Source organism: Somniosus microcephalus, chromosome 26 (genome assembly GCF_052327205.1).
Source record: "Somniosus microcephalus isolate GS21.2 chromosome 26, FLI_Smic_1.0, whole genome shotgun sequence".
Classification (NCBI taxonomy): domain Eukaryota; kingdom Metazoa; phylum Chordata; class Chondrichthyes; order Squaliformes; family Somniosidae; genus Somniosus; species Somniosus microcephalus.
Genome location: NC_141012.1, coordinates 4,144,094 through 4,157,151, shown reverse-complemented (window position 1 = coordinate 4,157,151; position 13,058 = coordinate 4,144,094). Strand labels below are relative to the sequence as shown.

Genomic DNA, 13,058 nt, shown 5'->3' with positions numbered 1-13,058 from the left:
TGCCATTAACTCATCTATTTTGTTACGAATGTTGTGCAGTTCTGGTCGCCACACTACAGGAAGGATGTGATAGCTTTGGAGAGGGTGCAGAGGAGATTCACCAGGATGCTACCAGGGCTGGAACGCTTCAGCTATGAAGAGAGACTGGGCAGATTGGGTTTGTTTTCCTTGGAGCAGAGGAGGCTGAGGGGGGACATGATTGAGGTGTACAAAATTATGAGGGGCATAGATAGGATGGATACTAAGGAGCTTTTTCCCTTAGTAGAAGGGTCAATAACTAGGGGGCATAGATTCAAGGTAAAGGGCGGGAGGTTTAGAGGGGATTTGAGAAAGAACTTTTTCACCCAGAGGGTGGTTGGAGTCTGGAACTCACTGCCCGAAAGGGTTGTGGAGGCTGGAACCCTCACAACATTCAAGAAGCATTTGGATGAGCACTTGAAATGCCATAGCATACAAGGCTACGGACCAAATGCTGGAATATGGGATTAGATTAGACAGGGCGTGATGGCCGGCACGGACACGATGGGCCGAAGGGCCTCTATCCGTGCTGTATAACTCTATGACTCTATGAATGCTACGTGCATTCAGATAGAGAACTTTCAAATATGTTTTGTGACACTTAGTTCCTGCTTTTGCCCTTTTTATTACTTTACCTTTTACTCCATACCTTCTGCCCCTTCCTGACATGCTCTGGTTTTTAATTTCCCCACTGCTACCTAAGTCTATGACCTTCTCTGTTGTCATTTTTATTATTTGCTCTCTAGGAACCTCCCCCCCACTAGTTAGTTTAAAGCCCTCTCTACAGCCCTAGTTATATGATCCGCCAGGACTCTAGTCCCAGCACTGGCCAAGTGAAGCCCGTCCCAATGGAACAGCTCCCTCCTGCCCCAGCAATGGTGCCAGTGTCCCAGGAAGCAAAACCCATTTCTCCCACACCAGTCTTTGAGCCACGCATTTAACTCTCTAATTTTATTTGTCCTAGCCAAATTCGCTCGTGGCTCAGGTAATAATCCAGAGATTATTACCCTTGAGGTTCTGTTTTTTAATTTGACCCCTAGCTGCTCATACTCCTTTAACAGAACCGGCTTCCTAGTCCTATCTACGTCGTTTGTACCAACATGGACCACGACGACTGGATCCACCCCCTCCCACTGCAAGTTTCTTTCCAGCCCAGAGGAGATGTCCTTAACCCTGGCACCGGGTAGGCAACACAGCCTACGGGACTCTCGCTCTTGGCTGCAGAGAACTCTATCTATCCCCCTAATAATGCTATCCCCTACCACTACAACATTTCTATTTACTCCCCCCTCTTGAATGGCCCCCCGTTCCACGGTGCTGTGGCCAGGTTGCTCATCCTCCCTGCAGTCCCTGCTCCCGTCCCCACAGGGAGTAAGAACCTCGAACCTGTTGGACAAGAGCAAGGGCTGCGGCTCCTCCAACACTACCTCCTGGATCCCCGTACCTGCCTCGCTCGTAGTCACACCGTCCTGTCCCTGACCATGGGCTACATCTGAATTAATTAACTTCATAGGTGTGACCACCTCCTGATACACAGAGTCCAGGTACTTCTCCCCCTCCCTGATGCGTCGCAGTGTCTGAAGCTCAGACTCCAGCTCATCAACACGGAGCTGGAGATCCTGTAGCAGCAGACACTTGTCACAGATGTAATCACCGTTAGCCTCAATGGGGTCCACCGGCTCCCACATCTCGTAACAGTAACACATCACCTGCTCCATTCTATGTAATTAATTTTAAAATTTTATTGTTAGTTATGGACACCCTCTGCCCGATTTATAGATGCTAGTACCCCCTTTAATTAATTGGATTTAAATTAAATCAATCCCTCTAATTACACCAGTTAAATGGTTTACCAACTGTCCCCACTGCACCACAGAGACCCTAGAAAAAAAAACGCAGAATTTAAGCTTGTAATGAAAAGGAGAAAGAAAGAAATACTCACCAACCAATCCAACCAATCACTTACCTGCTTCCTGGTGACGTCACACTTGGATCACTTTTTACCTCTCTCCTCTGCTGTTGAATTGGTCGGGCCTCGGTTCGCCGAATCAGCTGCCTCTCCCCAACTGCCGCCGGTATTTGAATTCTCCTCCGGTGCTTCCTCGCAGGTCCGCTCTGGTCGGGCCTCGGTTCGCCGAATCAGCCGCCTCTCCCCAACTGCTGCCGGTATTTGAATTCTCCTCAGGTGCTTCCTCGCAGGTCCGCTCTGGTCGGGCCTCGGTTCGCCGAATCAGCCGCCTCTCCCCAACTGCTGCCGGTATTTGAATTCTCCTCAGGTGCTTCCTCGCAGGTCCGCTCTGGTCGGGCCTCGGTTCGCCGAATCAGCCGCCTCTCCCCAACTGCTGCCGGTATTTGAATTCTCCTCAGGTGCTTCCTCGCAGGTCCGCTCTGGTCGGGCCTCGGTTCGCCGAATCAGCCGCCTCTCCCCAACTGCTGCCGGTATTTGAATTCTCCTCAGGTGCTTCCTCGCAGGTCCGCTCTGGTCGGGCCTCGGTTCGCCGAATCAGCCGCCTCTCCCCAACTGCCGCCGGTATTTGAATTCTCCTCAGGTGCTTCCTCGCAGGTCCGCTCTGGTCGGGCCTCGGTTCGCCGAATCAGCCGCCTCTCCCCAACTGCCGCCGGTATTTGAATTCTCCTCAGGTGCTTCCTCGCAGGTCCGCTCTGGTCGGGCCTCGGTTCGCTGAATCAGCCGCCTCTCCCCAACTGCCGCCAGTATTTGAATTCTCAGGTGCTTCCTCGCAGGTCCGCTCTGGTCGGGCCTCGGTTCGCTGAATCAGCCGCCTCTCCCCAACTGCCGCCAGTATTTGAATTCTCAGGTGCTTCCTCGCAGGTCCGCTCTGGTCGGGCCTCGGTTCGCTGAATCAGCCGCCTCTCCCCAACTGCCGCCGGTATTTGAATTCTCAGGTGCTTCCTCGCAGGTCCGCTCTGGTCGGGCCTCGGTTCGCCGAATCAGCCGCCTCTCCCCAACTGCCGCCGGTATTTGAATTCTCCTCAGGTGCTTCCTCGCAGGTCCGCTCTGGTCGGGCCTCGGTTCGCCGAATCAGCCGCCTCTCCCCAACTGCCGCCGGTATTTGAATTCTCCTCAGGTGCTTCCTCGCAGGTCCGCTCTGGTCGGGCCTCGGTTCGCCGAATCAGATTTCTTCCTTCACTTCTCTCGGCGTCCTCGGATGCATCCCATCGCTCCTGGTAATTTATCTACTTTAAGTACAGCCAGCCTTTCTCGTACCTCTTTATCAATTCTTATCCCATCCAGTACCTCCTCTACCTCCTCCTTTAAAATGACTATGGCAGCATCTTCTTCCTTGGTGAAGACAGATGCAAAGTACTTGTTTAGTACCTCAGTCATACCCTCTGCCTCCATGTGTAGGTCTCATTTTTGGTCTCTAATCGGCCTCTTTCCCCCCACCCCCACCCCCTTACTACCTATTTACTATTTATATGCCTATTGAAGATGAAAGAGGTTTGGAAGATTAACCTTCTCTGCTTCTTCCATGGAATTTGGGTCCAGTGCTTCATAAACTCATGTATCCTTTTCATTCTCTTGGCCAATGTACAACCTAAAATTCTACCCATCAAAACTGCTTTTGTGGCGACAGGAGCCTGCAGGCTGTGAGATCGCAACATTAGTGTTGCCTCATCCTGTATTATGATTGATAGATCGTGCGGTGCTTGGATGTCACTTCAGATTCCAGCTGACGGTTTCTGTCTCTCTCCATCTGTCTATCTCTCTCCCTATGTCTATCTCTCTTTCTCCTTCTGCCCCTCTCTCTTTTCCTCTGTCTGCCTCTCTTGGCCTCTGCCCCTCTCGGCTTCTGCCCCTCTCGGCCTCTGCCTCTCTCGGTCTCTCAATCTCATCAGAGAGAGACAGAGATTATCACTTAATTGGGCTTTGTGGCTGCAGTAGGGAAGGTGGGAATGCAGATTGTAATGTTAGGTTCATATATACTCTGATTTCAGAGTGAAGTACCGTGGCAGTTTCAACTGCGGTTGTGCACATTTCTTGAGATCAATTTGCATAGACTCTGTGGTGCAAATTGTAAACTGTTGGAAAAAATGGGCTAAATCAGTGTTGTCCAATCGAAATTGCTGACTAGCCACAGGTGAGGTTATGGCAACACTAATTTTAGTGGCAACCACCTTACACAATACGGGTAAATATACTTCACGTGTGTATTTACTTAACTAACATCTACCACCATTCAGTAGCCAAGGAAGTGAAGTACTCGCACACTCTGCTATTTGTCTTACCATTTTATCAACAAACATGCAAAAAGATTTAAAGTTCACACACAACACTGCGAATATGTGTATTGAGATTACATGACCAACAACAATGTCGATTACTCACTTTTTATTTACCAATCAGAAATGCAATTGGCCATATCTGGATTCCCAATTAGCCAGATGTATCTAGTGGCTAACGTATTGGACCACACTGGGCGCAATGAACTTGATGGTCTATTGTCATTGCAGACTTTCTTACAGAAGGGATGCATTTAGTGAAACTATTTACGTGGAGAGATTTAGAAGTGGCCTTAGTCTAACCAAATGCACCACATTTGTATTCAGAATTCCAGTCCCCAACATTATGCAGGTCAGGAATCTATGACTGCTCGGTGTTTCTTCCTCACATTAAACTCAATGGGGGCAGCAATAGGGCACCTGAGTCCATACTTTCTCTTGGTGAATTCATCTTGTTGGATGGAGCCGGGATAGATCTGCGTGACTGTGTGATGCCCTTGTTGCACGAAGCTGACCAGTGGGAGTGAAAAGCATTGAAATAGCATTGCTTCACGTGTACCGGTTGAGCACGGCGGCTTTTGCTTGGACTCCGAGCAGCACTGCACAGGCACATCCACTGACCTCCAAGTTCCAAGAGCAAGCTGAAGAGCCTAGTGAGTGCACCCCCGTGCGGCCTTGGCAAAGCATGTTGTATTTGGTGCATCATCTACCTAATGTAAGAACATAAGAAATAGGAGCAGGAGTCTGCCATTCGGCCCCTCGAGCCTGCTCCACCATTCAATAAGATCATGGCTGATCTTCGACCTCAACTCCACTTTCCCGCCCGATCCCCATATCCCTTGATTCCCCTAGAGTCCAAAAATCTATCGATCTCAGCCTTGAATATACTCAATGATTCAGCATCCACTGCCCTCTGGGGTAGAGAATTCCAAAGATTCACAACCCTCTGAGTGAAGAAATTCGTCCTCATAGAAACATAGACGATAGGAGCAGGAGTAGGCCATTCGGCCCCTCGAGCCTGCTCCGCCATTCAATGAGATCATGGCTGATCATCCAAATTCAGTACCCGGTCCCTGCCTTCTCCCCATATCCCTTGATCCCTTTAGCCTTAAGAAATATATCCAACTCTTTCTTGAATATACTTAATGAACTGGCCTCCACCGCCCTCTGTGGCAGAGAATTCCACAGGTTCACCACTCTCTGGGTGAAGAAATTCCTCCTCATTTCAGTCCTAAATGGCTTACCCCTTATCCTTAGACTATGACTGCTGGTTCTGGACTAAATGGCCGATCCTTTATCCTGAGACTGTGCCCCTTAGTTCTAGACTCTCCAGCCAGGGGAAACAACCCTGTCAATCCCCCTCAGAATCTTTTATGTTTCAGTGAGATCACCTCGCATTCTTCTAAACTCCAGAAGTATAGACCCAATCTACTCAATCTGTCCTCATAGGACAACCTAGGTATGGACTAGCAACATTGCTTCAGTCAAGGGTGCCTTCTAAATGCACCATTATGTACTTTGGACTTTGGGGTGCTGTGTCTGCCCCAGATTACCACCTGAATTTGGTTTGCAAATTCTGGTGTATTAGCTATACAGCCAGCTGCAGATACATTACCTGAATGCCTCTTTGTAGGCAGATGGTCTGTTTCTGTGCTGTATATTCTATTGTGTTCATAAATCATCTATATAACTGTTAAGAGCCAAGTGAAAGGCGGCAGCTGTCTGTATCACTCCCTGATTGAGGGCCTGTATTATGAAACAGCATCTGACATTTACCAAAATAAGGATACATGGCCTCTCTTGGTTGAAGCACTGCAGTAGATCATCTCGCCACTGTGGCCAAGAACAAAGCAGGGATAATCCACGGAAGAGTGCAGTCCTGGCACCCATTCACAGTCAGAGGACAGAAGCGCATTTAGTCTCTCATTAGGAAACTGGTCACCATCAATCATTTGCTTTGCATGACAATGCGATGGGACGGGCTGGGGTTCGAGCCTCTTGGCTTCCCAACTCTTCATTTGTGCTGCACATGCAGATCCGCTCTTGGGGATTGTTTCATACGCATTTCATCAAAAAATGCAAATGCATGATTCCCGCCCCAACATCACAGCCATTATCCTGTTAATAGAATCCAGCCTGTTGCTCCATCACAGTGACTTCTTATTGAGACCAGTATCATTTCGGAGGATTGCTGGTCTTCGCTTGGTGACAGCACTGTTTATCTTCCGTTTGACAGTGTAGCACCAAAGAGAAATCCGAATGGCAGAGCTTATCAGTCATTATTTAGACTCCCGCACACAGAAATTCAGCTGCACTGCGACCGAATCCTCCAATATGGGTAAGGCGAGCGTTGGTTCCTTTGCAAGTAAAGGATCTAACGCCCGTTTGAGGCCTCATCTGCAAGATTAGTTTGCCCTGGAGCAGCTGCACTCAGGCCACACCTGGGCCTGGTTTTCCTAACAGGTCCTTAATGGGACCACAGCAGGCCCCAAACAACAAGGTAAGATTTTAAAATATATTTGCCTGAATGTGGAGCCTACTCCTCCCGACCCCTTATTTAAAGAACGTGGGCCACTGCTGATCACCGTTTCGCCCACCACTCCTCCCAACCCACCCACCGCTCCTCCCGACCCGTTCCCCACTGCCACCTCCCGACCTGATTGTTTCCCTTTCTGCTTTCCTCCCATTTTAATCACTTACCTGGGGGCCACTGCTTGCGTCAAGTGGCCTACTTTGGCGGCGACCTGCCTGCTGGTTTCCACAGCTCGCTCGCTCGATGGTAATAACGCTGGAGGCCCAATATCAGGTGAACCTCGGGCCTCACCATTGAGGGGTGGGGATTTCTCCATCCTTACCCCCCCCCCCGCAATTCCAAAAATGGGCGTGTTCAAATTTCTGGGTCGTGGTATTTAAATAGTGAAAGGAAAGTGGACGGGAAAAGCAGCAAAATCCCTCCTTGTCTGTGTCTCTGCTGATTGCTGGCTGCATGTCTCGCTCTTTTTGTCTCGTCCTATCTCTCTCCCTCTCCTCTTTCTCTCTCTCTCACTCTGTCTCTCTCTCTCCTTCCCTGTCTCTCTCTCCTTCCCTGTCTCTCTCAATTCAATTCAATTCAAATCGCTTTATTGGCATGACAAGGTACATCTTATGTTGCCAAAGCATCGAAAAACATTCATGGTTGAACACAAAAATACAGATCTATCCATACAGTGTATAAACAGATATATCCCTGAGTGTATAAATATACATTCATGTAATTTATATATACTCTTTTCTTATATTTAGTGGTTGTCCCTCTGTTTATTGGAAGCTGTAACATAGTGTGCCGCTAAGGTTACACAATTTCTCTCTTCCCCTAGTAGGTATGGGAGTTTTTGGTCGTCATTCAAATTTCTGAATTCCGGGCATATTTTTGTGAATTTTGGGTAGAAATTCTCCCTTATGCCCTGATATTTTCTACAAGCTGTGAGGAAGTGCATCTCTGTCTCCACCACTCCCTGACTGCAGTGAGAGCATATCCTGTCCTCTCTTGGTAGCCGGGTCTGCCTGTGTCTACCTTTTTCGACCGCCAAGCTATGTTCACTAAGTCTGTACATTGTCAAGGTTTTTCTCAGTTTGCTATCCTTTACCATGGTCAGGTAATCAGCCATGTTGTATTGTCTGTTTAGGGCCAAGTAGCAATTGAGTTTGCTTTGGGTTTTTGTTGTTTCTGCCCAGTATGACAGATATTTTTCCTTTTGCTTAGCGACGATTGTGTTGGGTCGAATTCTTTGTGTTACGCTGTCACTGCCCTGGGGCTGGTTATTGTTAGTATTGTTAGTAGTTACTTCACTGAGTCCCAGGACTAGTTGACTGAGGGTATTCTTCTTTATGGTCCTCTCCTGGCATTTCGGGGCTCTCTCTCTCTCTCTCTCTCTCTCTCCTCTTTTCCCCCTCTTTTCCCCCGCTCTCTCCCGCTCCCTCCCTGGCATTCTCCCTCTCCCTCCCTGGCTCTCTTCCTTCCCTGGCTCTCTCTCTCTCCCTCCCTCTCCCTGGCTCTCTCCCTCTCCCTGGCTCTCTCCCCCTCCCTGGCTCCCTCCCCCTCCCTGGCTCTCTCCCCCTCCTTGGCTCTCTCCCCCTCCCTGGCTCTCTCCCCCTCCCTGGCTCTCTCCCCCTCCCTGGCTCTCTCCCCCTCCCTGGCTCTCTCCCCCTCCCTGGCTCTCTCCCTCTCTCCCTCCCTGGCGCTCTCTCTCTCTCCTCTCTCTGTCTCTCTCTCTCTGTCTCTGTCTCTCTCTCTCTCTCTCTCTTTCTCTCTCTCTCTCTCTCTCTCTCTCTCTGTCACCTCTCTCTTTCCCTATCCCCTGGTTTGTGTGTGGAGGAGTGTGAGTATACCTAATTTTGTCAGAGCAAAACCTTGAAACTCCGGAGTAAAATGGATTTATTTTTAATTGCTTTTGCTTGTGACTAGCTCAAATAATGTCCTTCCTCGACAGTAAATATACTAAAAAAAAATTGGCTGTTGTATTTTAACACTTAGTTATTGCGAACAAAGCAATAAATGTAAAGCACCACAGCTTACTTACAACATTGAAGCAATTTGTATTGTTAATCCTGAGTTGATGATCATTTAAGGTGATGTGAGCCATTAATTGAGCAAGTGTCAGAAATAATCCAGTGTTCTACACCACAGAAACACTTGGGGTTTCCTGAACCATCGTCCCCAGTCTGTTGGCTCTGAAATATTTACGGTCTGAATGATGACAGGCCATTGTTGACAGAGGTAAATGGGGAATTACCATTACAACTGCATTCCACACAAACCAGAAGTCATGATTCAGCATAGGAAGTGAATGCATACGCACAATTTAGATCTGTTAGTTGTGCCTCTGTGTACTCTTTCGCTCTCTTTCTGTGGCTTCTATTGTTTCTTGTAGTTTTTTTTCTGTTAATCTCCTTGTGTCTGTTTGTCTCGCTCTCTCGTGTGTGCTCTTTTACTACTGTCTTTCTCTCCATTTCTCCTCTCTGCTCCTGTCCCCTGCCTGTGTGTCTCTATTGTCAGCTGTGGCTCAGTTGGCAGCACTCTCGCCTCTGAGTTAGAAGGGTTCACTTCTCACTCCCGGGACTTAAGCACATAACACTAGGCTGACACTCCAGTGCAGTGCTGAGGGAGTGCTGCACTGTTGGAGGTGCCGTCTTGTGGATGAGACATTAAACCGAGGCTCCATCTGCTCTCTCAGGTGGACGTAAAGGATCCCACGGCACTATTTTGAAGAAAGGTAGGGGAGTTCTCCCCGGTGTCCTGGCCAATATTTATCCCTCAATCAACATAACAGAAACAGATTTTCTGGTCATTATCACATTTCTGCTTGCTCTGCGCAAATTGGCTGCTGCGTTTCCCACATTACAACAGTGACTACACTTCAAAAAGTACTTCATTGACTGTAAAGCGCTTTGGAACGTCCGGTGGTCGTGAAAGGTGCTATAGAAATGCAAGTCTGCCTTTCTTCTTTCTTTCTTCTTGTACTCTTGTGCAGATAGCAGTAGAGGCACACAATATAATCACTTCTGTCTATCTCTGTCCCTTATTCTCCTCTGTTTCTTGTGCCGTCTCTCTTCCCTCTGCTTTTACACTGGGTTAAGTGTCGTGATTGGAGCAGTGATGCAGGGGTCTCGCGTGGATATCCCAGCAGCCAGCTTTGGTGAATCTGGCAAGGTCACTTTGGGCAAAGACAGGTTGAGATTTCAGAAGAGTACCTTTCAAAGGCTGCATGCCAGAAATGTCATACCTATCTTCTCTTTACAGATGTGGACTGACTTGCTGTGTATTTCCAGCATTTGGTGCTTCTATTTCAGGTATCCTGCATTAGCAGTGTTTTCCCTCTTTACTGTGGGGCTGCCCCGGCTGCAGGAGACCCATGCTGTTAGGGAGCTGACTGCAGTGGCACTGGTGGTGAGCAACATAAAAACGGCCTCATTCTGTGTACACACTTGTCCACACGTGAGCTCTCTATCTCTTTCTCTCTCTTTTTCATCCCTTCTCAGTCTTTCTTTTTCTTGCATTTTCTCTTGCGAGCATGTTCTCCGCGCTCTCGCTCTCTTTCTCTCTCGCACACGTGTTGAGGGAGGACTGTTGGCCAGGACATTGGGAGACCTCGCTGTTCTTTGAAATTGTGCCATGGGACCTTTAGTGTCCAACAGAACGGTTTAAAGTTTGATAAGAAGGACGGCACCTCCAGTGGTGCAGCACTCCCTCAGTACTGCATTGGAGTGACAGCCTAGATTGTGCCACAGGGCACGACCTTTTGGGAAGATGCACCAAACAGATCCCTTACAGCCTGCGGAAACGGTACCATTTAACATTTGAATTGCATCTTTAAAACCTCGCGCGGTTCTTTACAATTGGAGGTCAGATCCGAGCAAGAGCGGGAGGAACGTTCGAGAAGGTGACTGAAGGTGTTGTTGAGGGTTTTAAGGAGACTTTTGAGCGTGAGGAGAGATGTAATGAGGAGGGGGATTAGGGAGGCGGATTCAATTACCTCCATTGAATCTGCCATTGCTCTGTGCCACGTCGTTCTTGCTTCTGTGAAGGCTTTTGGGACATTTTATTATGTGTCATAACTGTTTCATACATAAGAAAAGCAGTCATTTAATTTTTTACTTGTTTTTTGGGACATATCTGATACACATATGTATGATGATGTAAAATTAGAGAAGTTATCAGGTGTGCAACAATTGTACTACACTCCTGTTCCTCCATTGTCGAGTACAAATGGGGGTAATGGTGCTAACACAGTTTGGTGAGATACGGGGGCGGGGAGTGGGGGTGGTGTTGGGTTCAGTCACACACACTTTGTTATCATGCTGTTTTATTTTACGCTGACCGTTCTCTAATTTCCTTGTAGCCAAGCCACTGATTGACGCTGAGCTCAGTCCAAACTCCATCATAGCACGAGCTGGTCACCCAGGAAAGATTGTTGTAGCAACTTGTACATCCGCCAATGGGAAACCACCGGGCCTCATCACCTGGGAGACGAAAGTCAATGGGGAGACGGTTGTTAAAGAATCTCGAAACCAAAATGGCACCATCACGGTGACCAGCCAATACCTGCTGGTTCCATCCAGAGAGGCTCACAGGCAGCCGCTGACGTGTGTCGTGAATTACCAAATGGACCGGACCACCAAAGTGCTGATGTTAAATGTGCAGTGTGAGTATCAGCTACACCACTGTTATTAATGGTCTGAAAACCGAGTTAGAGTATGTTAATGTTCTGCTGTGACTAATGCATGGGACTCTGCTCCTGGCCATCTGCATTGTGTACCCCCACACCTATTACTGTTGTACTCTGTGATGTACCCACACTGTAATGCCTTGGACAGAACCCTCGTTGTGATACTCTTATATTCTCAACACCCCTCTAAAACAAGTTGAATTGCTATAGTGCTCCTCGTGTACTGGAAGTTGCCTCAAAGCACTTAACACGGAGGAATAAACATTGGACACCGAGGGTCAGGTTCACCAGACTGATTCGTGGGGTGGCAGGACTGCCCTATGAGGAGAGATTGGGCCGACTAGGCCTGTATTCACCAGAGTTTAGAAGAATGAGAGGGATCTCATTGAAACGTAAAAAATTCTGACATGGCTAGACAGACTGGATGCAGGGAGGATGTTTCCCCTGGCTGGGGGGTCTAGAACGAGGGGTCACAGTCTCAGGATACGGGGTAAGACATTTAGGACTGAGATGAGGAGAAATTTCTTCACTCAGAGGGTGGTGAACCTGTGGCATTCTCTACCACAGAAGGCTGTGGAGGCCAAGTCACTGAATATATTTAAGAAGGATAGATAGATTTATCACAAAAGGCATCAAGGGGTATGGGGAGAGAGCGGGAATATATTGAGATAGAGGATCAGCCATGAATGGCGGAGCAGCTTGAAGGGCCGAATGGCCTACTCCTGCTCCTATTTTTCTATGTCAGGGTGGGGATGGGAGCCAAAGGCATGATTGAAAACAAGAATTTGAAAGAGGTTTTTCAAAGCGAGGTAGGTGGCAAGGCAGAGGAACGAGGCAGGAAATTCCAGAAGACAGGAGTGTACTGCTGAGCATGCAGCCACCAATAATGGAGCAGGGGACAAGGACACTCACTATAATACGCTCTATTATACCTCCCGCCCTGTAAACCACCCAGCATCACTCAGTGTAACATACTGGTCTCTCGTGGCCTCCATTGTAGCTTGTTCATGGGCCCCTCATTAGTGGGGGAAACCATCTATATAACAAAGTTACATGTGGACACTTGCTGTGGTGCAAACAGCTTCATTTCAACAGAACAATGTGCGTAATACTGTAAGCTCATTAACAAACAGGTTATTTAAGACCATTGTTAAATGAAGTGAAATGTTTAGGGCTTGGGTAAGATTACGGGTGAAAGTGTCTCTGAATTCTCTCTGTTGGTGACATTACTTCTCCGTGCAGATGAACCCGAGGTGACAGTGGAAGGATTCGATGGGAATTGGTACCTGAACAGAGAAGATGTGCGGCTGACGTGCAAAGCAGATGGGAACCCACCTGCAACAAAGTATAACTGGAAGATGTAAGTACTCTCAGCCCTCTGTATCAGCTCCCTTTATGAAAATGCATAGCTGGCCTATTTAAAAATGGAAACAATCGGTTAATGTCTTGGATGGAAACCCTTCATCAGAACCAAGGTTTTCTGACAGTGTCCACCACCAACATCAGTCTGCTTTTTCTCTTTCAGGTGCTGAAGGGCCTGTTGTGAGTTTCCAGTTTTTACAGATTTTCTTTATATCTCAGATGCTTTCTTTG

The 13,058-nt window shown here is 48.1% G+C and overlaps 1 protein-coding gene across 8 annotated transcripts in view; it reads left to right on the top strand.

Annotated features, from left to right (window-relative positions):
• nectin1b (nectin cell adhesion molecule 1b) overlaps nt 1–13,058 on the top strand; it is a 630,230-nt gene that overhangs the window by 154,790 nt on the left and 462,382 nt on the right. For all 8 annotated transcript variants that reach the window (XR_015073694.1, XM_085967690.1, XM_085967688.1 and 5 more), the window contains exons 3-4: nt 11,139–11,441; nt 12,708–12,825. Coding sequence is in view for 7 of the 8 variants with exons in the window: in XM_085967690.1 (XP_085823816.1) it covers nt 11,139–11,441; nt 12,708–12,825 (421 nt within the window). In the remaining variant the exon portion in view is untranslated. The remainder of the gene's footprint in view (nt 1–11,138; nt 11,442–12,707; nt 12,826–13,058) is intronic.